General features: G+C 43.2%; 1 protein-coding gene across 1 annotated transcript in view; it reads right to left on the bottom strand.

The window, feature by feature from the left end:
- The window catches only part of LOC124805757 (lachesin-like), a 444942-nt gene that overhangs the window by 85203 nt on the left and 336888 nt on the right, over positions 1 to 22851 (bottom strand). Inside the window, exon 3 of the mRNA XM_047266324.1 lies at positions 21266 to 21436. Coding sequence (XP_047122280.1) covers positions 21266 to 21436 — 171 coding nt within the window. The remainder of the gene's footprint in view (positions 1 to 21265; positions 21437 to 22851) is intronic.

Genomic DNA, 22851 nt, shown 5'->3' with positions numbered 1-22851 from the left:
TTTGTGCACACAATGGTACCCTATAACATCGCGTCAGCTCCTGGGTACTTGTGATAATTCAGTGTGGTAACGTTCATTCTTCTCGGAGAGTCCGGAAGCGGATGTTTCCATTCTGATGATGCTGTACACTGAACTAGTCTGAAGAACCGATGTGATACCATTCCCAGACCCAGAGCTTCTCTCTGCAGCCAGTTCGTTTTGTTCTGACAGTCCTTAGTGCTCCGGAGCTCATCGCACTGTCAGCGTATATACTCACAACAGGCTAGCGCATTTCCTAAGTTAACTTACGTGATGTGGCTGTAAGTTACTGCACAATCCAGTGAACAGCTTGGCTGGCGAGAGGTGCAATATCACGAAGTCGAAAGGCTGCAATGTTACTATTGTCGAAATGTGACATGTGCCGGTTGACATTTCTCTTTCTCACTCCTTCACTCCTATTTAGTCCGATATTCTCACAAATAACTGTGATTCTAATGCGATTCTCATTGAGAGAATCACTGTGTTATTTATGTACATAAAGTACACTCTAAGACAATAAAAAAAGGTACATCACGAGGAAATTATCAAAATAGAACGGAAATCGGTAGATGTGATGATTATAGTTTCAGAAAAATTCGATGGTTTATACAAGAGAAAGAGCTTAATAGACTGAGCAAGGTAATAACAAGTTAGTGCACCTCTGGTCCTTATGGAATTATTCGGCTCAGCACTGACTGATGGAGCTGTTGGATGTCCTCCTGGGGGATATAGAGGCATATTTCGTCGAATAGGCGTGTTAGATGGTCAGTATCCCGATCTGGTAGGAGGGCTCTGAACACAATGATCAAAATATTCTCAGTAGGGGAGAGAGGGATCCGGCGCCTTTGTTGACCAAGGTGGGGTTGGCAAGTATGAAGACAAGCCGTAGAAACTCTCGCCGTTGGCAGGTATATGTTACCTTGCTGAAATATAAACCCAAAGTGGTTTGCCATTAAGGGCCACATAATTGGGCGCGAAACTGCGTCAACGTACTACTATGCTGTAAGGGTACAGCGGATAAGAACCAAAGGGATATTACTGTGAAAACGAATAGCAATCCAGTCTATAACTCCTGGACTTTGGGCTGTGTGGTGGGCGACATTCAGGTTTGCAGCCCGCCACTATTCAGGGCACCTCCTGACATGTCTTTGCCAAGGAACTCATTGACTGAAGCATAGTTGTCTTCAGTGATCAATACCGCTTCGAACTGGGCCCTGAATGCCATCGAAGACCTGCCTGAAAGCGACCCAGACACCGATGGGATACCAACCTAACTGACGCCCGTCGTACGGCCTGTGAACAGAGTGTGATTGTCTGGGGTGCCATTTCTTTCATAGCAGGATCCCTACGGTTTTCGGGCTCAGCAACCGTACGGCACAGTGGCAGGTCGACGATATTCTACTTTCCGTTTTGTTGCCCTTTATGTCAAACCATGCTGGGGCTATATTTCAGCAAGATAAGCCCACCCACACACAGTGAGAGCTTCTACTGCTTGTCTTCGCCCTTCCCAAACCTACGTTGGCCAACAGGGTCGCCGGATCTATCCCCAGTTGAGAACGTTTGGAACATTAAGAGCAGGGCCCTTCAACGAACGCGGGATTTTGACTATCTAACCCGCCAATTGTACAGAATTTGGCACGATATACCTCAGAAGGACGTCCAACAACTCTGTCAATCAATTCCAAGCCTAATAACGACTTCTATAAAGGCCACAAGTGGATAAACGTGTTACTGGCTCGCTCCGTTTGTTATGCTTCTTCTCTTGAATGAATCATCCAATTTGTCTGAAACTGTATTCATTTATTTGTCTTTAAATGTCCATCACATCTCCCGATTTACGTGCCATTCAGATAATTCCGTCGTCGTGTGCTTTTTTTTCGAAATGTTTTTGGGCGTACCTCCGTAAGCTATTGGGTTAAGTGCACAATATTTCAACAAAGCAGATACTTGTCATTTTAAGGTGCTCCTGGGGTTAGCTGCTGTGATTCGCCAATTTATATGTTGCTTCCCTACGAAAGTATAGGCACGAAGAGGTGGGGCTCCATTAACCAAGTTGAAATACACATAGCTAACTCCTTGATGAGAGATAGGATATCTCAGCACTTCATATCCAACTGTTTTATTAACACAGTATACTGTACTCAATAACAGAGGACGTTGAACTCAAATATTTGTTCAGACTCGTTTTCCTTCACCCCTGTCTCTAGGTACTGTGAATAATGTTGTTTTGCAAGAACTTCATGGAAAAGTTGGCGAGCGCCTGATCTCCGAATATTTCTTTTCTTCACAAAATTAATTTACGCCTTCCGCCCGCGGCGTCACCTCCCTCACCCCGCTGTGAACTAATTCTAAAGTTTACGTGCGCGCACGGAGGCGGCTTACAGGAAACTCAGCGTAACCATGAAATTCGCGTTCCTCTCCGCCCACCAGTGGGAAGCAAACGCCAGCGGCCAGTCTTTACCCGTATCGACAGCTCTTTCTTTGATCATATGCGTAACTTGTACATTCTCCGCTACAATTTATTACACTACTTTACCACTGTCTCTACTACTGGTGGAAAATTGAGATAAAACTTGGCCACTGCAGTTTCTCACAGACGAGAACAACATTGATGTGAAGCTTAAGTTCGAAATGTCAAATTTATTTGATTCCGATGGGATTTGATAGACAATGGCAGTCTCTGGGGTTACAGCACGCTGTGATATAACGAGACAACTTCAGTGGTGATGAACGTGGTCAATACGCGTTAGGACCTCAAAAAACCCATAAGAGGCCCCTAAATGGTCGATAACATTGTGAAATATTACATTCACCACTCTATCGGACATAAAAGTAAACTTACATGATCAGTGTGTTTTCAATTGCACGTTGCGTCTCCCGTTTCGTTTACACGTGCATTGTACACTCAAGGCAAGAAGGACGGCCAGAACGGGAAACTGCTGATAACGTCTTCCTCCATATTATGGATGGTCGCTACCTCATGGAAAACACAAAATAATTGCATGCTGTCGTTTTGCAGATAGGTAGAAGCGCAAAGTTTGCCAAAGATGGCCAGAAACCATCACCACTCGAACAATTTGTCTTCTAGGAGTAAATTACGAACAACGGAACAAAAATTCCAGTAACGTACTAGGCGAGCAAGGACAGCAAAGGAACACATGGAATGTAATCTAAATCAGTGGTGCCTGGCTCACTTCAATGGTGAGTGGATGATTTGTCTAACACCTTATAATCGTTGTGGAAGAGTGGAGTGCGTGATGTTTCTCCTTTTGGAGGGTACTTATCTTTCGAAATATTACGTTTTCTTGAACTCGGCAGATAGCCGAAGTCATTTCGCTGCATCAAGCAGTGCTGTAAAATAAGGCGGCAGCAAGTATCAAACTGATTACCAGGGAGGCAGAGGCAGTGACCGGATCATAAGGCGCCTTAATGGATCATGAGTGTGGAGAGATGAATGAGAGCCATGAGAACAGACGTTACTTGGCCGTAAATATGTAAGGGAACCACAAGCATTCTGGAGCGAATTGCCCATTTTACTTCATTAAATAATAATGGGTAAAGGTTTCTTTGTCATAACTGGTATTACGCTCCGATTAAAAATAGTTCGTGACTGTCAAACCACAGCGGCGGGGAGCCGGGTTGCAGACGTGTAGCCAGCCATACTAAACAATGTGTTTGCACGTACCTACTGCACAGGCAACGCTACGCGCATGTGGTGCTCCAGGAATTACTATGATTGGATGGTGGCTGTCCTCATAAGGGAATCTGAGCTCATATAGATACACCAGCTAAAACAATTATCATTGTAATAAGATTTATCTCAAAAGACTCGACTGACTGGAACGTCAGTCACAAGGCAATTTTAATCCGAGTATAGGACAAAGCTACGGGTCATCCGAGCGTCAATGCCATAATAACACACCGCAGTAAACCAATAAATTCAGTAAACAAATAAACATTAAATTACTGAAGATGTAAGAAGGTCTAAGAAGTTTTTACAATGCAAGGAAGAGATTTCGGCTGTGCACCATTCTCGTTAGTCAGGCTGCACTCGGACACTGCTCATAGATAAAGTCGGATTTACAATGTCCTCGGATTTTATTGACTTTTTGAGAGGAATCGTTTCACGATATAAGCAGTTGCTATTTTACGAGGTTCACAAATAAACACACAGTAATAGCATCCCAGAATTTATTTCATATAAATTATCTATCCGCTCCATCACTTAGAATCACAGGTCACCTGCTTACGTTTGCTGAAGAATCCAGTGAGCTACAAGAGCTGCTTTGAGGCACAATATCTACGTTAGCCTTACACAGAACATGTAAGGAGAAATCCTACTCGTCGATTAACTAAGATAATCCCGGGAAGTGTTAACAAGAGCAGCCTGTGGTAGGAAGGCTTACCAGTGAACTGTATGTCGCCTATAGGACTTTCTACTAAATCGCGGCTGACCAGAGTAATGTGTACCGATGTTTGGCACCAAGCGTGGCCAGATATCAGTACACGTCTCCTGCATCCAAACCAACGGGTTTAGAGGGAATGAGCTAAATCGTGTTTTGGATTAGTATCGCGTATGGATTTCGAACGCCTCTCATCGATATCGATGCTATTTTGAGGAACTTTCAGTATCAATGCAGGATACAGTTACCTACCCTTAAGCTCTGTAGTCAATATTTCACCTCTGGGAGACGGGGAAGAAACGAAAGGAATGCACTGTGCTATCAGCTTATAAGATTGAAACTTGTATATCACTATCGCAAAGGCCGGCCGCTGTGGTCGATTGGTTCTAGGTGCTTCAGTCTGGAACCACGCGGCTGCTACGACCGCAGGTTAAAAAATGGTTCAAATGGCTCTGAGCACTATGAGACTTAACATCTATGGTCATCAGTCCCCTAGAACTTAGAACTACTTAAACCTAACTAACCTAAGGACAGCACACAACACCCAGCCATCACGAGGCAGAGAAAATCCCTGAACCCGCCGGGAATCGAACCCGGGAACCCGGGCGTGGGAAGCGAGAACGCTACCGCACGACCACGAGATGCGGGCACCGCAGGTTCGAATCATGCCTCGGGCATGGATGTGTGTGATGTCCTTAGGTTAGTAAGGTTAAAGTAGTTCTAAGTCTAGGGGACTGATGACCTCAGATGTGAAGGCCCATAGCGCTTAGAGCCATTTGAACCATTTGAACTATCGCAAGAATCCTGCTCACACACACTGTGTGGCCTCAGGTGAAGAGTGGAGCAGACTTCACCATCAATGTATACCCACTTTGTTGACAGCGTGCCAGCGAGGATCTAAGCATGTTCTAAGCATGTTACAGTAGTTTGGGTGAAGCAACACTGTAGCAGCTTATGATTTCGCAGTCGCAGCTTCTGATATCACAGTTGATTTGGGCTTTGGAACATACCAATTTTTTAGTTATTGCTTTGTTTTATTTCACAGTATTTCTTTTTGTAATCCCAGGAGCCTCGCTCTTTCATCTCTGCTCATCTTGAATCCAAGCCGATATGTGTTCGCAAATTTGTAGGGGGTTATAAAAATTTTCCAATGGCTTAGATTACGAGTAAAGTATTTCTTGTTTGAACAAAACATTTTAAAACGAAGAAGGATTTACAAGTGTCATTTCTGCTAGAAATCGTCTTCGGCGCTATCAACAACTTCGTCTTGAGCTTCTGGATCGTTCATTATTTCACACTTGAAGAAGAAAGTAGTCGGAACCGTACCGATAGTAGATGATTCAGCTGCACCCGGCGATGTCATTTTGTGCAACCCACAATGATACACCTGGTTTTCAAAGATCACGAGCGAGATTGTCATATTCTTTCGCTCACTCAGCACAGGTTGTTAGTCCTACAGAGAAAAGTGAGCAGCTCCTTCCTGATAGGAAATTTAATGTAGTTATGTTTTGTACTGGGAACACGTTTTCGCTATGGTCGTTGTTCTCAAATTATTCAAGAAAAAATAACGAAAGGGACCTTCAAATGCACTTCCACCCCCTCACTCATCTCTCAGGTCAGTATTTCTAGTATGCTGTTCGTGGCACACCCTCCTACCACAGCACAAAAATTTCCGACTAAACGAACAATTCCCGATATTCGATCTTCTTTGGTCTGTTGACTGAACTATGACGCCACCAGCATAATCGACTGTTTCATGCCCGTGAACTTAATGAAAGAAAAACGACTTTAGTTAACGATAGACTAATTGCGTTGAAAATTCGATCCATACTTATCCCTCAGAGGCAATTAGTTTCGTAGTCAGAAGGCCTGACATATACAATAATGTAACTGTTAATTTTATGTTGTTAAAATTCACAAAATTATCAGGTAAAATTTACATAAATGTCAATTTACAATTTGTAGCTCCTTGACTAAGCTGGTGGTGTAATAAGGCCAGTCAATGTATACCAAGAAAGATCTAATTTAGGAAATAATTCGTGCAGCCACAAATTTTTGTACAATGTTAGGAGAGAGTGCCATGAACAACATAAATTACTGACCAGCAGGGGCTGAGAGTTGGAATGGAGGTGGATCTGAAGGTCAATTTTGTACGTTTTTCTCGAATAACTCGAAAACTACAGCCTCTAGGGTAAACGTACCCCAGTACAAAAATGAGCTACATTAAAGTTGTTACAAACAGGTCCTGTACATTTTAATCTGTAGGACTGATAGTTTGCGTGTAGCAAGCCAGAAAATAGGGAAACCTTGTGAGTGGTTTTTTGGAGCCAGATATAACATTGCGGGTTGCATAAAACGACATTCGTAGAGGCGACTGCATCACCCTGTATGTTCGAATACATTTCATGCTGGCAACAAGTAGTACCACATTTCCCATATAAATTGTTTTGTTTTACTCCATTTATCTTATTTTCTCTGTGTTTATGGTAGCAAATTCAATTACTCAAATTAAGTCTCATGAGTTAGCATATTTTTTCACACAAACATTTTCAAATGTTTCATGAGATTCCGTCCAAGTAAATAAGACATAGTTTGACTCTTACATAATTATAGCATTTACATCCAGAAGAAGGAGGACCATGAAGTCAAAACATTGTTGAAGTGTTGCAACAATTTTCTTGCGTTAAAACGGTCAAACACTTTTCGTGCATTTAACAAAAGTTAAGAAGGACCGATAACCGTTGAGCTACGATTAATGAGGGGTTAGGTGTAGTCTCTGTATAAATATTCACGTATGTAAAGCAGCCCCCTCATGGGACAACTGAATGTAACCAAAATCATGCAAACGGTGCCGGAATGTTCTGGCTCGTTTCTTGTGTCGTACGGTGTTCCGCTGAGCTCGACAGTCACCTTGTGCAGTAAAGGGACGGCGTAACGGCGTTAGTTTGTTGTTTAGTGGACAATTTCCTTTAAGTACTTCTCTCCGACTTTAAACTTCCCCCCCCCCCCCCCCCCCCCCGCTTGGCATTAAAACTAGTCACGCGCTGCTGCCGCACCTTGCAGCTGTGTGGGTCTGCAGGAGCTACCAAGTTTCACACAGGTTGCAACAGTAGCGTCGGCGTGTCAGTAGGGATCAATATATATATGACACAACTACGTGAAATATTTTAAGAGGAAATTCTAGAATCTCCTAAGGAATATATTGAAGTATCGCCGTCTTTCGTAATTCACTGTGAGTATTTAATACATTTTTTCATTAGGTACTGCTGTATGCCGTATGAATCACTTCTCCAGCAAGAGGGTTTGTGCAGTCCAGGTTTCGAAACACCGTATTTTAAGATTACGGTTTGTTCAGGAAGAACGGAAAACGATCTTTTGCCCTATTATACAGGCAAACAATCTCCAGAAGTAATATTTCGGTGACGGCCTTTGTTTCCTAGTTTACACGGGAGAAAAATTGCAATGATTTCTATTCAATAAACAGCACATTTAAACAGGAAAAAATGAGGAGAGTACATTTTTAATTTGAAATACAGACAGAAAAACTACGCATCGGGCATGTGTGGATAGATAACTTACGTTACTAAAATTTAATGTTTTGCAGTACACTTGTTATTCGTAGTAATATATTAAATTGAGTGTCTGCTAATCCCACCAAACCTGATGTGAAAGGGCTACAGCATCAGGCTTGAGACATTTTTAGAAACTATTCTTTGGAGCACATGGAAAGTCTTATTGGAAGAAGGAAATAAAATTATTTCTAATGAGACATCCATTTTTCCACAAAAGACGATATTTTAATGATAATAGGTTAATTAATTTCGATTATTATTCATACATGTTGGAAAGACGCAACTTGATACGTGCTTCACATTCCGTAGATCAGATGTTATCCTTTGACGGCCACGATGGTGACTTATTGTTATTTTTGTAGTGCTTGTGCATAACAACTCACACAGCCTTTACTTATGTGGCACTCTGACAGTATTACAAACATGGAAAAAAGCTTTGCACCACCCAGGTTCCTAGAACTCCTGAAGATAGACGTTGACTGTGGATATTGTGTCACAGACACAGTCCCTTTGACTGTTCAGACATGTCACTAAACATTCTCAAAGATGTAAACAACCATGCTTGAGTAGCGCCTGTTGGACGGAAGGGGTCCGCAAGCCGATCAGTTCCAGTTATTCCACTAGGAAGGAGGTACACGACTCGTGATGTCTGTAGTTCAACCATACCTAGACGGGCAATACCGCGGTTCGATCGCGTCCGCATTGTTACATTGTGCCAGGAAAGGCTCTCAAGAAAGGGAAGTGTCGAGGCCTCTCGGAGTGAACCAAAGCGATGTGGTTTGGACATGCAGGAGATACAGATAGACAGGAACTGTCGATGACATGCCTCGCTCAGGCCGCCCAAGGGCTACTACTGCAGTGGATGACCGCTACCTACGGATTATGGTTCGGAGGAACTCTGACAGCAACGCCACCATGTTAAATAATACTTTTCGTGCAGCCACAGGACGTCTTGTTACGACTCAAACTGTGCGCAATAGGCTGCATGATGCGCAACTTCACTCCTGACGTCTACGGCGAGGTCCATCTTTGCAATCATGACACCATGCTGTGCGGTACAGATGGGCCCAACAACATGCTTTCAGGATTGGCAACACGTTCTCTTCACCGAGGAGTCTCGCTTATGCATTCCATCAGACAATGGTCGTAGACGTGTATGGAGGCAACCCGGTCAGGCTGAACGCCTTAGACACACTGTTCAGTGAGTACAGCAAGGTGGAGGTTCCCAGATGTTTTCGGGGTGGCATTATGTGGGGCCGACGTACACCGCTTGTTGTCATGGAATGCCCCGTAACGGCTGTACGATGCATGAATGTAATCCTCCGACAGATAGTTCAACCATATATTCCTGCGAACCATAAACTAAGAAAACCTCAACTATTTTAATACTCCAAAATGAAACTAAACCAACAAACGTGGTTTCCTCGAAAAAGAGTTCGAAGAAATTGATCGATTATTTCTTTAGTTACATTGGATATGTTATGACCGTCACTTCAGAGCTGGGACGGCCAAAATTTCGGCTCGCGAGCCATGTCCTGGCATGAGTGCCACAGCATTCAACCCAGCTTCACAGTTCTAACATCGCTAAATGGAAATGCAGCATCTCTGCATTCAGCTTGGTTTTATATTTCACATTTATCGACGACGTAGCTCACAAGGAAGACGAATTTTTACTATTAGTTAATTATTTTTGGAGCGCTAACGACATAATACAGTTTCTGTCTGGTAAAAACAGTCAGCATACGGACGAACATGGAGAATTTCTCAGATTTGCACAGTCATGATGCCACGTATTTTTCACACACACACGTTGATCGAAATATTTAAGTGCTTTTGTACCCTCATTGTGGAGACATAGAGACTCCACCTGAGGAAAACAATGTAGGCGTTCTGGAAGTTTTATCGTGAAAGGATTTGTCTTCACAACGGGAATTACAGCGCAGATCAATCAGTTACATTTGCATATGCCTTTCAGCTAAATCGGTCTCGTTAACATCTCGAAAACAGACGTAATAATGGCACTGTCTTGAAGTTTTTAGAAAACTGTAATTGTAATTGTTTCTTTGACGCCACTGTGCTTAGGGAATTGGAATCTGTTTGTCTAAGTTTGTCCCGCCTGCAATCCGATTTAGCTTTTAAATGCACCCCCAATAAATCAAAAATTATGTCTTATAGTGGTCACTGTGCAGTCATGTCCTCTTAAAAATGTAAGATCGGTAATCCATTCCGGATATTCTACTTTGCGTTCCTGCATCTTTTTGCTTCATAAATTCTACAATAGCTGCTTTACATGGAAAAACCGTCCTACGCCTGCCCTTGACTCAACCAACATATCTTGCATTCACATGCAGGGTGTTCGGATATTCCCATTGCAAACTTCTAGGGGGGGAGTGAGTAGATAATATTTTGAATATGAATCCATGTCTGCAAACGTAGCTTTTCTGTGTTAAAAATTTTCAAAACATGTTCGTCACGCGACCACGTTTACAAGTAACTGATTAGGCGTGACGCAGTACATCACTTATTTTACGATTCATCTCAATAGTAGCCAAAGAAATTGTTCGTTTATTCTTTGAGAGGTTCTCTTCACCGTGATGCAGAATGGCCTCTTCCATTTATGGTGTGTGGGGTCTCCTTGGAGCACCACAGTCGCGCCTGCTGACGCTGCAGGTCCCCTTTCTCGAAGCAGTTGCGTAATTGGGGCGAAAAGGATATGCGATGGAGTCGGACGTTGTGGAGAAAGATTTTGATGAAGGTGACGAGGAGCTCTTCCACTACCGTGATCTTCTACATTCAGAAGTATAATGTCAGTGTATTCTGCCATGTTGCTCTAATACTCTCAGCCACGTGAATTACGGTTGAACAGTCAGAGAGGTAGGATGGACGTCAAATGACGTCAGGCAATCTGACGTAACAGTCCCCACCACCGGGACTATCTTGTTACATACCACCTAGCATATACGTTTTCGAGAGAATTCATATTCAAATATTATATTCCACTCCTCCTACAAGTTCTAGAGATTTGTAACAGGATAGAAAGTTTCCACACTCTTTATTCAGTTCGATCATAAACTGTTGCAGAGGCAGTGAAATGATGGGCGCGTCCCCAGAAATTTTACCATTCGACCATCAGTTTCCACATGTGCTACGTGCCTGCAATTTTAGCACAAAGCGCTTCATGCACGGAACAATGAATTCCCTGTATCAATAGTTGTAAATATTTGCTTATTTATTGTCAACTAAATCTTTAAATTCTTTCTGCATGATATTATAATGTTGCTTCATGGCAAATTGGGAGTACGCATTGATTCAGTGTAGTTGCTAGCCGACGACGTTCGTGGAGGAGGATTGAAACCTCAGCGGTTTGTAAGCCTATCAGAAACTCTCAATAATATTTGTGTGGTTTCATTGACGCCCATTTATGCTACCCCCTATGGCCTTTTCGTGTCGATTCTGAGAATCCTTGTGTCTGAAATGTATGCCTCAGCTACTCGTAACAAAACCGCGACCTTTCAACACTGGTCGTCGCGATTCTGACGTCCACTATTTTACATCCAAAAGGTGCATTTCTGGGAATGGAGTCTTTATGAGAGCTTCATCTAGTAAATCGCCTCTAAAGCTCCTAGGAGCCTGTACCAGGAATTTTGAAACACCCAGGAGATTGAACCATGCGGGCTAGTCGTATGTAGTCTCATGTGTATTTTCGTGGGTAATCATTCGGGTATGAACGTGACAGCAGATACAAAGTACGTTACTTTATCGCTGTTATGCATTCTAGACTCTACCTACCGATCGATTTCTCTTCCTGAATGAACATTCTATTATGAATATAAGAGAACAGGTTGATAACGGTTTTGTTGATGTTGGTGATGTGTTTTACTCTTTTGGCAGGTACATCTTTGAAAGTTTGGCATTCTCCCAACCTAGAAATTTTCTGCAATCTTTTTCGTAGCTTCGCGTGACGCATTTCTCTTGATATCAGCCATCAGGTATCTTCTTGCTCCTCAACTCCTCTTCACCGTCACCATTCCTTCTAGTGCATCCATTATTAGAGTCTCCTGTTATGCAATCCTAACTGACTTCTATTCCTGATGTTAGATGTTTCCACTAAGCTATTGGTCTTTCTTCATTCACCCCCTGTAACATGAATTCATTCACTATTATGTTTGCGTTTTACACCCTTCTCCTTAAAATCCACATCTATAAAGCCTTTAAGCACCTATCCTCTCTACGTCGCAATGCTCATGCTTCTATACCCCACAAGGCAGATACCATATGAAACAGTTCGATGACCTTGATCTTAATTTCTTGATAGACAACAGGACATCCTCATCATTTGAAAAACATTTTTTTAGGCAATGGCTATTCTTGTTTCCATTGATGTATTACATGCCATTTAACTGTATATTTTGTTTGGAAGGCACCAGACGTCATCGACTTGCTCCATCACTTCAACACAAATTTTGAAATTTATATTAGTTGATTAACTTATAGTGTACACAGTCTATGGTTTTAGAATTTTCATTTTCACTCAAAGTTCCCGCAACTGGTCTTCAGTTCTTTCAATGTCGTGTTAATTTATCTTTTCAGTTTCATTTACTTAGCTACGTCGTCTGAATGTCTTACAGTTTTGATCACTCCTCGTCTTATAGTCACCATTACATGAAAGAAAACTGAAACTTGGAGTAAATTTTACCCTACGCGCAGCATTAGGCTGCTCCTCTCTTCAAAAGATTCTTCTAATTTTACAAGGATTTTCTTTTACGTGCTTGCATTTACATACGTGGACTTCTCCTTGCTCAGAATGGTCATGAAACACTACGGAATGCTGTTGTCACAGCCGTGAAGGACTTTAAGCAATTAAATCCTGTCAAGTAGGGATGACCAAGAACTTGGCTCATGTGTCATGTCTTGCACGATTGCCATAGCGCCCACTCTAGCTGCACACATTCTTCACCACTACAGCAGACTGTCTGAGTGTGAGGAGCGGGGAACCTGCCAACGCACCGCATTTAAATAGCAATGCAGCCGCATTGCATACACCTTGGTTAAATTTTTCATATTTGTCAACAACATACTAGATCACAAACAAAACAAACTTCCAGTATTATGTAATTATTTTTTGCGCGCTGAAGACATAACGTAAATTTTAACCGGTGTAGACTGTATGATACGGACAGACGTAAAAATTTCACATATTTCTGCAGGCGGGCTGCTCCATATTCGTGACTTATTTCGTTTCATAATCGAAATAAGGTCTTTCGCACACTTATGTTGATGGAAATATTGTAGCACTTTGACAGTATCATTTTGGAGAGTCCACTTGAGGAAAAGAAGAAAATTTTAAAGTAAAAGATTTTTTCTTTTTTTTTTTTTTTTTTTTGGAATGGCAATTCAACTGCAGATCACTTAATTACATCTGCACATGTACAGGGATAATTTCAACTGAAGTTTCAAAGGGTCTCGAAAACTGCTCGAAAAACATGTAACACTGGCATTGTCCCCAAAACGATTAGAAAACTATAGCTGTAGTTTCTGCACTGCGTTTTCTTCAACGACAGTGATCTTAAGGAAGTGGACTGTGTTTGTTAGGATCTGTACCTTTCTCAATGTGATTTTCTTTCTAAATGATTCCCACTCAAATCGGAAATACGGTGTTTCACACATCGAAATGTGTTATTGTGGGTCGCGCGCAGTGAAGTCTACTTATAAAATGCGAGGTCTGCAATTCATTCCAACTGTTCTAATTTTCGTTTCTGCACTGATATTTCCTTCACAAATTCGACAGTTGATTGTTTTAAACAGAAGGATCGTTACAGGTATGGCCTTGACTTCACCACCGTACTCACTCTTCGTTTAGTTCCGCTGGAAACTTCTACCTCTGATAATGCGTGCGACTTCAGAGATCTTACTACTCGTACCACCGGTTTCTTCACATGCTCCATGCCTGCGAATTTATCACAAAGTGCTATTTGATGTAGAGAGAAATGAATCCCGTACAGCGATTGTTGCAGTTTTTATCTTTGTATATCAAGTACATCTTTAAATTCTTCCTGCATGGTAATGTACTGTCGTTTCGTGGGATATTTGTAGTGCCTGCTGATTATGCGAATCTGAAACAGATATTACAAATTCTCATCTCTCTCTTCTGCCAGTCCCATTCAGTTTTAAAAGCTTGTGGAGATAGATCACTAGATTGTTTCCTTTTTGTGCAAATAGCCACTGGACGTGTGAACGTCCTTCCTACTATGAAGAAATGGAAATGACGTCCCATGCTTCTTGACAGTGCGTAGGGGAACGAAACGAGAGAACCGTACTAGACAAGGTCATAGAAGAGGTAGCTTGTCGTTGTCTTCCTCCGACCGTAATTGGGATGAAAGATGATGATAAAGATGACACACAAAAACCAGTCATTTCGGGGCAGGTGGAAAAATCCCTGACTCCGCCGGAAATCGAATAACGAAATCCCCCGGTCAGGAAGCGAGAACGCTACCGTGAGACCACGAATTGCGCATTGTGAAGCAACAGCGAAGTTAAACAGCACTGACTCCACAATTCTATGGTGATGAAGAAAGTTTTGCTGACCGAAAAGTGCCACACCGCAGTAGTAAATGTAATGTCATGCTATACGGGGTACTTCCGAGAAGGAGCGAGCAAACCCGAGAAAGGTCGAGCCCCGCCCGCACGCAGCGTGCACACTGGGTGTGCTGTTTGGCATGCCTTCGCCGGCGCTGCTGTATGGTTTGAAACACAAACGTCATAGGAAAACACACTGCATAAACACACGAGGAATGGCTAAATCCAGGCCTGCACTACGATTAGACATCTGTGGGCTATGTGCAAGACCCTGTCAGATGCGCTCTGTGTCCTGAATGAGCCATCACTGGCGTTTCCCTTACATAAGTAAGCAGTGTCATTAAAGTACTGGTGCCGTCGTCTAACGCTTTGCGCTGCTGTAGATGAAATTCTCTATTCTCGGCGAAAATCCGGACGCACAGTTGTAGCTAAATAGCACCCGTTGAAGCGGAGAACGTAAAATACTTTTTGTTGATGTGCTATCAGCACACATGAGATCCCCTATCGGCAACCACATAAGCAGCGAATTTACAAGTTGTAAGCCGTCCTTCGTTCTGATTAAATGGATGTTTGAGTTAATTTTCTGCCTGAATTTATGGGAATCTTACACATACTTTAAGACAGCAGAACAGGTTTACGCCCAAAGTACAAGTGCCAGCTTACTAATCTTCCTACTGCGGGCCTAGTGACAAATGTGGTATCAAAACTTCCACTGCTTCTGTTCGTAAGTTCGCGATAAATCAAGAAAATAAGATGAATGCGTTACGCTGCACAACAGAAGGGCGAGGAAGTGGAAATGATGAGAGTGTGGCTCATTATTTTCAGAGATCTTTCAGATGTGCACAGAACATTTAACGCCACGTGGCGCGTGGTCAACGTAACTATAGCCCCAAATGGGATGGATCTGCAAAACCAGGCTTTGGAAAGGAGCGGTTTCGGTGCACTGTGGTGGAGTTCTTCATTATTACATGGCCTGGAGACTACATTCGAATGTTTACAGAGGCTGAATCATCGGTACACTTGAAGAAATACGAAGTGTAACCCAGGAGTTTGGTATTGCTCTGAGAATTTCTGCACATGCATAGACACCGTATCGGATCACAGCCACTACCACCCGACAGAGAGGCGGTTTTTGAGAAGGGGCAATTACAGAAGCACATGACTACTATATTGTCCAACAGTCAGAAAGAGACTCGATCAAATAACAGATTTACGTAGTTGGAACCACATTTAAAAGGACGGCAGTGCACACAATCTCACGCTTCACAATGGCACGGCGACGGCATCGCGGAGGTCTCCGTGCCGAAGAAGAGGTCTGTGTTACATCTGAACAGCGGCGTTACCGTTCGCGATGGTGCGAAGGGCATGGGCAACGCACGAGCGAGGCGTGCTGTCACGTGCTCTCCTCAGATGAGAACAGATTCAGTATGAGTACTGAGCCCTGGCGAGTCGTGGGAACACGTAATGCACCGAGGAACGTTGTTAATCGTGATCGGCTTAGTGGTCCAAGTATTATCGTGTGGAAAGGCATAACGATACATGGGTGAAATGACCAACAATTCTTGAAGACGGTACACTCATCTTTCGACGTTATTGTGACACTGTACTCCTTCCTCATGTGCGTCTTTTCAAGAATTCATTCGGGTCTATCTTCGTTTTTATGGTTGACGAAGCGTGATAGCATCGAATAGCGCATATACAGGAGCTTTTGGAATGAGAGATTATTCTTCAAATGGACTGGCCTGCAGTTGTCCACCGGTGGTGGAACTGAAAGCCCTGCCAACTCCTCGACAATGTTGTGGCCAGCGTGGGAGCACGTTTCAGAGCATGTATTGCTGTCCGTGGTGATCACTCTCCCTATTAAGAACAAATTCTGCCACTTGTTACGTGCAGGGAAACATAAAAAATCGTGATGACTACAGTGTAATTATTGCCCTTGAGTAAAAATATGACTTCCGGTCGTCTCATTGCGTATCTCTTTCTTTTACCTCCTGTAGTGTACTATAGCAGTTCTTTCTTTGTATAGTCCAAGTTCCATCGGACTATGTCACTTGCCTGTGACATCTGACGCGAACGTTAATTTTTTCCTTAAGTTTTACACACTTGTGTAGGTTGAAATGACGTTGAAACCGTTTAAATGGACACGTGATTTATTGAAACCCCCAGGCTGATTAAAACTCAGTGCTGGGCCGATTTATTGCTTTTTACATTTGACGTAAGTAGTACGTTACTGTGTTCCTAAGTACACTCATTCTACTGTCACAATCACCAGCAGAACCTTGATTTGTCCGAGTTTGCCATTGCTGTTCTATAATTTAAGATTGCCTTCATCGGTTTTGAAACTAGACTTCCTCAAACTATTCAGTTTTATACACAATCATCCACAGTGATCTGAACCGCAGGCTTGCTCGGCCAGAACTAACTTACTAACGTAATACCTACTACCCGTGGACAGCAAGTCAGGTATTGATGTGTGGACACATGGACACAAAACGTGTAGTCTATATTGACAAGCCTAGTCCATGTAAAATAGTAAATAATGTGGGAAGACTGTTAGTTGGGGAGAAAAAGAACTAACTCACAGTAGTGGGTATGTATTAGGTTATCAATGACCACAATAGCTGCAGTTATACTCCTACCACGCTAAATAGTTTGAATAAAACACATGAATCTTTAAGGAATAGCATTATACAGTGCTTGCAGAAAGTTGCTCTGCGCTACACTACGGAGTAGAAATGTAGAATACGTTGGAAGTTCGAAACAAATTTGGCATAATCCTATTTTCATAGATACATGATCGTTTTTAATTAATTATAGTGTTTTATAACATTTAACTGTTTGATTCAGTTGATGAACACTATTGAATTCCATGTGATCGCCTACATCTACGTCCTATCTACATGACTACTCTCCAGTTCATGCAATTTCTGTACCGCTCCACCCTCGAAAAGCGCGCGAGAACAACATTGAAATCTTTTCGTGCGAGATGGGTTTTCATTTATTTAATTACGATTATCATTTCTCCTTATGCGGGACAACGCTAGGTATTGCTTCACACAGAGGAGGAACTTTGTGATGGATATTTCGTGAAAAAATCCTGCCGCAACGAAACACACGTCTGTTTAACGACTGCCATCCGAACTTGCGTATCATGTCACTGGCGCTCTTCCCTGTTTCGCGTTACTAAAAAACGAGCAGCCCATCTTTGAACTTTTTCAGTCTCTTGCGTGAATCTGTCTGATGCACGTTCTACACCACGGAGCTGTACTCCAGAAGTGGACGGACAAACCTCGCGAAGGCAGTCTCTTTAGTAGATCTGTAATATGTAATTGCTTCGACAATAAAAATAAATCTTTGATTAGCTGCCCCATGACATTGTCTATGTGATGGTTTCAATTTAAGTTATTCGTCATTGTAATTCCAAAGTATCTAGCTCAGTTGTTAGTCTTTAGATTTGGTGTAACAGTAATTTAGAGGCTTCCTTTTAGTACTTATGTTAATGACTGCGCACGTCTCATTATTTAGAGCAAGTAGCCAAATTTCACATCATACAGATATCATGTGTAAATCATTTTTGTTGGTTTTGATCATCAGATGACTTAACAAGTGAGAATACGAAAGCATTGTCAGGAAACAATGTGAGAGAGCTCCTAAATCGTTTATGTAGATTAGGAACAGCAGAGAGCCCATAGCATTTCCTTGGGGAACACCAGATAACACTTCTGTTTGATTCGATGAATTTTCATCAATTATCACGAATTCTGACTGCTGCAGTCACCACAACCGCCTACTTCAGCAGTAACACCCAAGATTGACTAACGATGCGAAGTATGGCCGACGCAAGATTGTTGACAAGCAAGTACCACAGTTGCCAACAAACGTCCGCCAGGGGTATCAACCTGGAGTAGAGGATGGGGGCGCGAAGATCAACGAACTATTTCCTTGTGATCACGTGTGTGCAAATAGTCCCGGAAATATCCTTTCGCCCGGAACTATATAACCCGGTGGCTGGCTGTTCAGCGGGCAGTTCTCGACTTACTGAATGCGGAGAAGATTGGCCGGCCCAGCGGTGTGCCACATCGACCATCCCCTGTTCCGTATCGATTTCGCGGTGTTACGCTATCTACCAGCTGCTAGAGCTGACGTCGACGTGGAACAATTGTACGGGTATAGAGTCGAAGGGAATTAGTTGATAATTGCTTGATCCGCAGAAGGAATCATTATAGTTTTTTGTTTTTGTTTTAATAGTGTGTTGCCATTGGTGGTTCATTGTAGTCTCCGTAATAAAAAGCGAGTGGCAAAACGAGTTGATTCTTGCTCTGCTGACCTTTTCTGGTCTGGATGATCCCTTTGAGCACCATTGTTAACTTTGGCGTTTTGTCTCTGGATCGTACTGAAAAAACCAACTTTTATCACCAGTGATGATACGGCTCAACAATTCTGGATTGATTTCCGTTTGCTCTAACATATCGGCTGCCACATTTTTCCCTGTTTCTCGCTATTGTGGGGTGAGATTTTCGGGGACCATTTTTGCACAAATCTTTCTCATACTAATATCCTCAGTTATTATTAGACGAACCGTTTCTCCATTGAAGTTCAGTTCTTCTGCAATCATTTTTACGGATAATCTTTGATCAGATCGTACGAGTTCACGCACTCTGGCCAAGTTGACATCCGTCCGTGAGGTTCATGGTCGTCCACTGCGGTTTCATCTTCAACATTCGTTCTGCCTTTACTAAACATATTATGCCAACGAAAAACTTGAGCTCTTGATATAACCTCCTCGTCAAAAGCCTTCTGAAGCTTACCATAAGTTGTCGTCGCGTTTTCACCCAATTTAACGCAAAAAGAAATGGCATAACGTTGCGCAATATTATGCGGTTCCATTTCCGTGACGAGACACACATACACATGTTAACTTATTACAACGCAACTCACGAATGAGCAGTTGCACTGATGTGCAGCTTGGACTAGAAGCAGCTTATAGAGCAAGGTAAAAGATATTGTGCCTACACAAGCCTGCAGGTTTGCCACATCTTGAAAAGAAAATCAGTGTCATTGCTTTATTGTCTCACCTCATGGATATGTATATATTTACATGAGCCGTGGCTGGCTCGAGTCATGCTTGTCTTGCGTTAAACCTCGGTGGCAATCCTGTGGTTCTATTTCTCCTGCAGTTATCGCGATAATGTTGCTGTCCTCTCCGTGAGTGGCAGCAGCAGGGTGTATCGAGTATCGATACTAGTACTGCTGTACTACCTTTGGTGTGGCAGATATAGTTCCAGCTAGGCGGTGTGTGATCAGTCGGTCGGTTACCGTGGAGCAGCAAGGAAGTTCCTGTCGTGCGGAGTCGGGCCGGAGCCGCTGGCGGTGTGCAACTGTGGTTGGACTGTGAGGTGGTGCTTGCGAGTGCTACGAATCTCGACGCCCACCCATCATTCCCGCGAGCAACAACGTGTGTGTATTTAAATCGGCTAAGATTCCAGCCGTCTTCTTGTGGAGTCTAACTTAATTTATTCCCTGTTGTTGAAGTTGACCAGCGGTATTTTCTGCCTTTTGGCCGATGACGTTCCGGTTACCTGCCCTGGCCGTTGACGTAGTTTCCGGCAGTGTATTTTCCTCGTCGTGTTGTTGCTGTCCAGTGCGGCGTGTAGTTCGACAGCCGGGGTGTTGTACTGAAATATTATGGTCGTTTTGCTGGTGGCGTGTAGCGGAACTGATTTTGTTGATTGGTCTGTCGGCTGTCTGTCGGTTTGGTTGCCTCCAGATTAAGAAGTCGTTGGACAGGCTGCCTGTCTCACCTAAGCGGGCGTTAGTCTTACAATCCCAGGCTGACCCTTAGAAACTTCCGAGCGCCGTTCCTTGTATGTTAAATCGTAATTTTCCTGTTTGGGTTTTAGTTGTTTGGTTGATGTGTGGCCTTCAGCCGAATATTAATATCTCTTAAATTAATGTTCTTGTCTTGCCCTTAAGGGATAAGACTGTTATGCTTTTGTATGGGGCTTTCAGCCGAATTTTGCATGGAATGTTTTAGGATAAGGCCTTCTGCCTTTTGATTGTAACTCTTTTTATTGCTTAATATGCGGCCTCCAGCCAAGTTCCGTTAATATTTTTCTTTTTAACAATTTCAACTTTGTTGCATTTCAAGTTATTGCATGTTATTACTTAAATGACTTTTTCACCTTATAAACCCTGTACAGACTTTACTGATTGTATCCGTCTTTTTATTTTACACAGTACAATTGTCACTGAAGAATATGTGTACACCTACAGTTGCGATATCTGGCGAGCTTGCGACACAAACATTTTGTGGTTACTGTACGACAGTTTGTTTTGAACAGTAGCGTTGCTGACTACATGACTCTTGTGTATTCTATAATTTAATGCTCACAGTTTTTACACGTATGTCAGTAACACATGTCTGCATGGCGTGCTTTATTCTTTTTAGCTGTAGATAATCCACTAGTTGTATTTTTTTTTTTTTAATATTTCGCTGCAGATCTGAAGATGGTCATTGCTGACCAAAACCAATAATCTGGGGAGAACAGGGTGACCACAGACGTGAAATTAAATAAATTTATCCTCTATTTCGTAGCGACGATGCTAGTTGTAGCGCTAAATGGCAGTCGGAAGAGGTAACGCCACAGCGTTAAGACCCCCCACTGCAGAGCGACTGGCGGGGCCGAGGGTACTCACGCTTGGCGACCTCCCTGGGCCCGCTGCGGATGAGCATCGGCTCGCCGTCCTCGCGACGCCACACGACGCGCGGCGCCGGCTTGCCCGTGGCCCGGCACACCAGCGTCGCGTCGTCGCCCTCGCGCACCGTCACGTCGGAGCTCGTCGCGTCGTCCACGATGTCGGGCGGAACTGTGCCGAACACATAATACGGTCACCGTGAGACGCCTCCAGCTCAGTTCCGTTGCACAGCAGTGCACCAAACAGCAAGTAAGTTTTTTTTTACTTTGGGTTACGATGACCATACAGCCAACGCTGTTATAAAGTGCCAATGAAACCTAATCGAAAAAAAAGCAGTATGGCATAAAATTACCTAGTTAGCATATAAACACACCCTTAAAGTAAACTAAAAGCGCAGTTAGACCAACACAAGACCACCGACCGCACTGAAGACAATGGCATCGGAGCAGAGCTACAGACAGCACTATACAGCAACATTATGACAGACATGGGTATGATATTATAGTAAAAGACAAAACATGAAAGGGCAAACAACATACATCATACAACAATTACAACAACAGTTAAAGAACAGAATCAGAAATAACTTCATACAACAATGTGAGAAGTGTAGCATACAGACAGCACTCCGTGTTCAGGCCACGAGTGGCCTACCGGGACCATTCGACCGCCGTGTCGTCCTCACAGGAGGATGGGGGTAGGAGGGGCATGGGGTCAGCACACCGCTCTCCCGGTCGTTATGATGGTATTCTTGACCGAAGCCGCTACTATTCGGTCGAGTAGCTCCTCAATTGACATCACGAGGCTGAGTGCATCCCGAATATTGGCAACAGCGCATGGCGGCTGGATGGTCACCCATCCAAGTGCCAGCCACGCACAACAGCGCTTAACTTCGGTGATCTCACGGGAACCGGTGTATCCACTGCGGCAAGGCCGTTGCCTAGCATACAGAAAGGCGTACTTAAAAGAAGAACCGAAAATAACAAACACAGTACAACCAATGTTATGTACAACAGGATCAGTAGAACAGTGATGTAAATTGCCCAAGAGAGCAAAAATGAAAATGTAACGTGCAAATAGAGGTCTGTATACAAATTAAAACACAGTATTACGCACCCGATTACGAACCGTAGTGATGCCATTTGTAAATGAAGACCTCGGCATCTCATACATTAAATATGGATGCCGGTAGCTTTAAACTAGTCTGCGAGAAAGCTATACCTATAAACCGGTAGAGTAAAACAAGAACGCTGATAGGAAGGCGGTAACCAGCAAATTTATTATGCAAGTCTGACTGTACAGTCGTATATATTTGGAACATGCCAATATAATGTGGTTAAGTTCCACTACTACCGTTGTGTCCTTATCGCAGTGTCCAGACGTGATAATCTTCTAATGATATAGGTGCGCGGGGTAACATCCGTGTCCCAGCCTTATGCGAATAATAGAAGCCTCATGACATTTATAAAGCTTCACCGAACCGAACCATGCCCGAGAAGGGATGTTCGGTTACATGGGAAGTAAGCTGGGCTCTGCGAAATACCAACTTTGGTCACAGCTAACACACAGAGTCGCGACACTCCAGC

The sequence above is a fragment of the Schistocerca piceifrons genome, chromosome 7 (assembly GCF_021461385.2).
Source record: "Schistocerca piceifrons isolate TAMUIC-IGC-003096 chromosome 7, iqSchPice1.1, whole genome shotgun sequence".
Lineage (NCBI taxonomy): Eukaryota > Metazoa > Arthropoda > Insecta > Orthoptera > Acrididae > Schistocerca > Schistocerca piceifrons.
The sequence above is the reverse complement of the archived record's forward strand: the minus strand, read 5'-3'. Positions and strand labels throughout refer to the sequence as shown.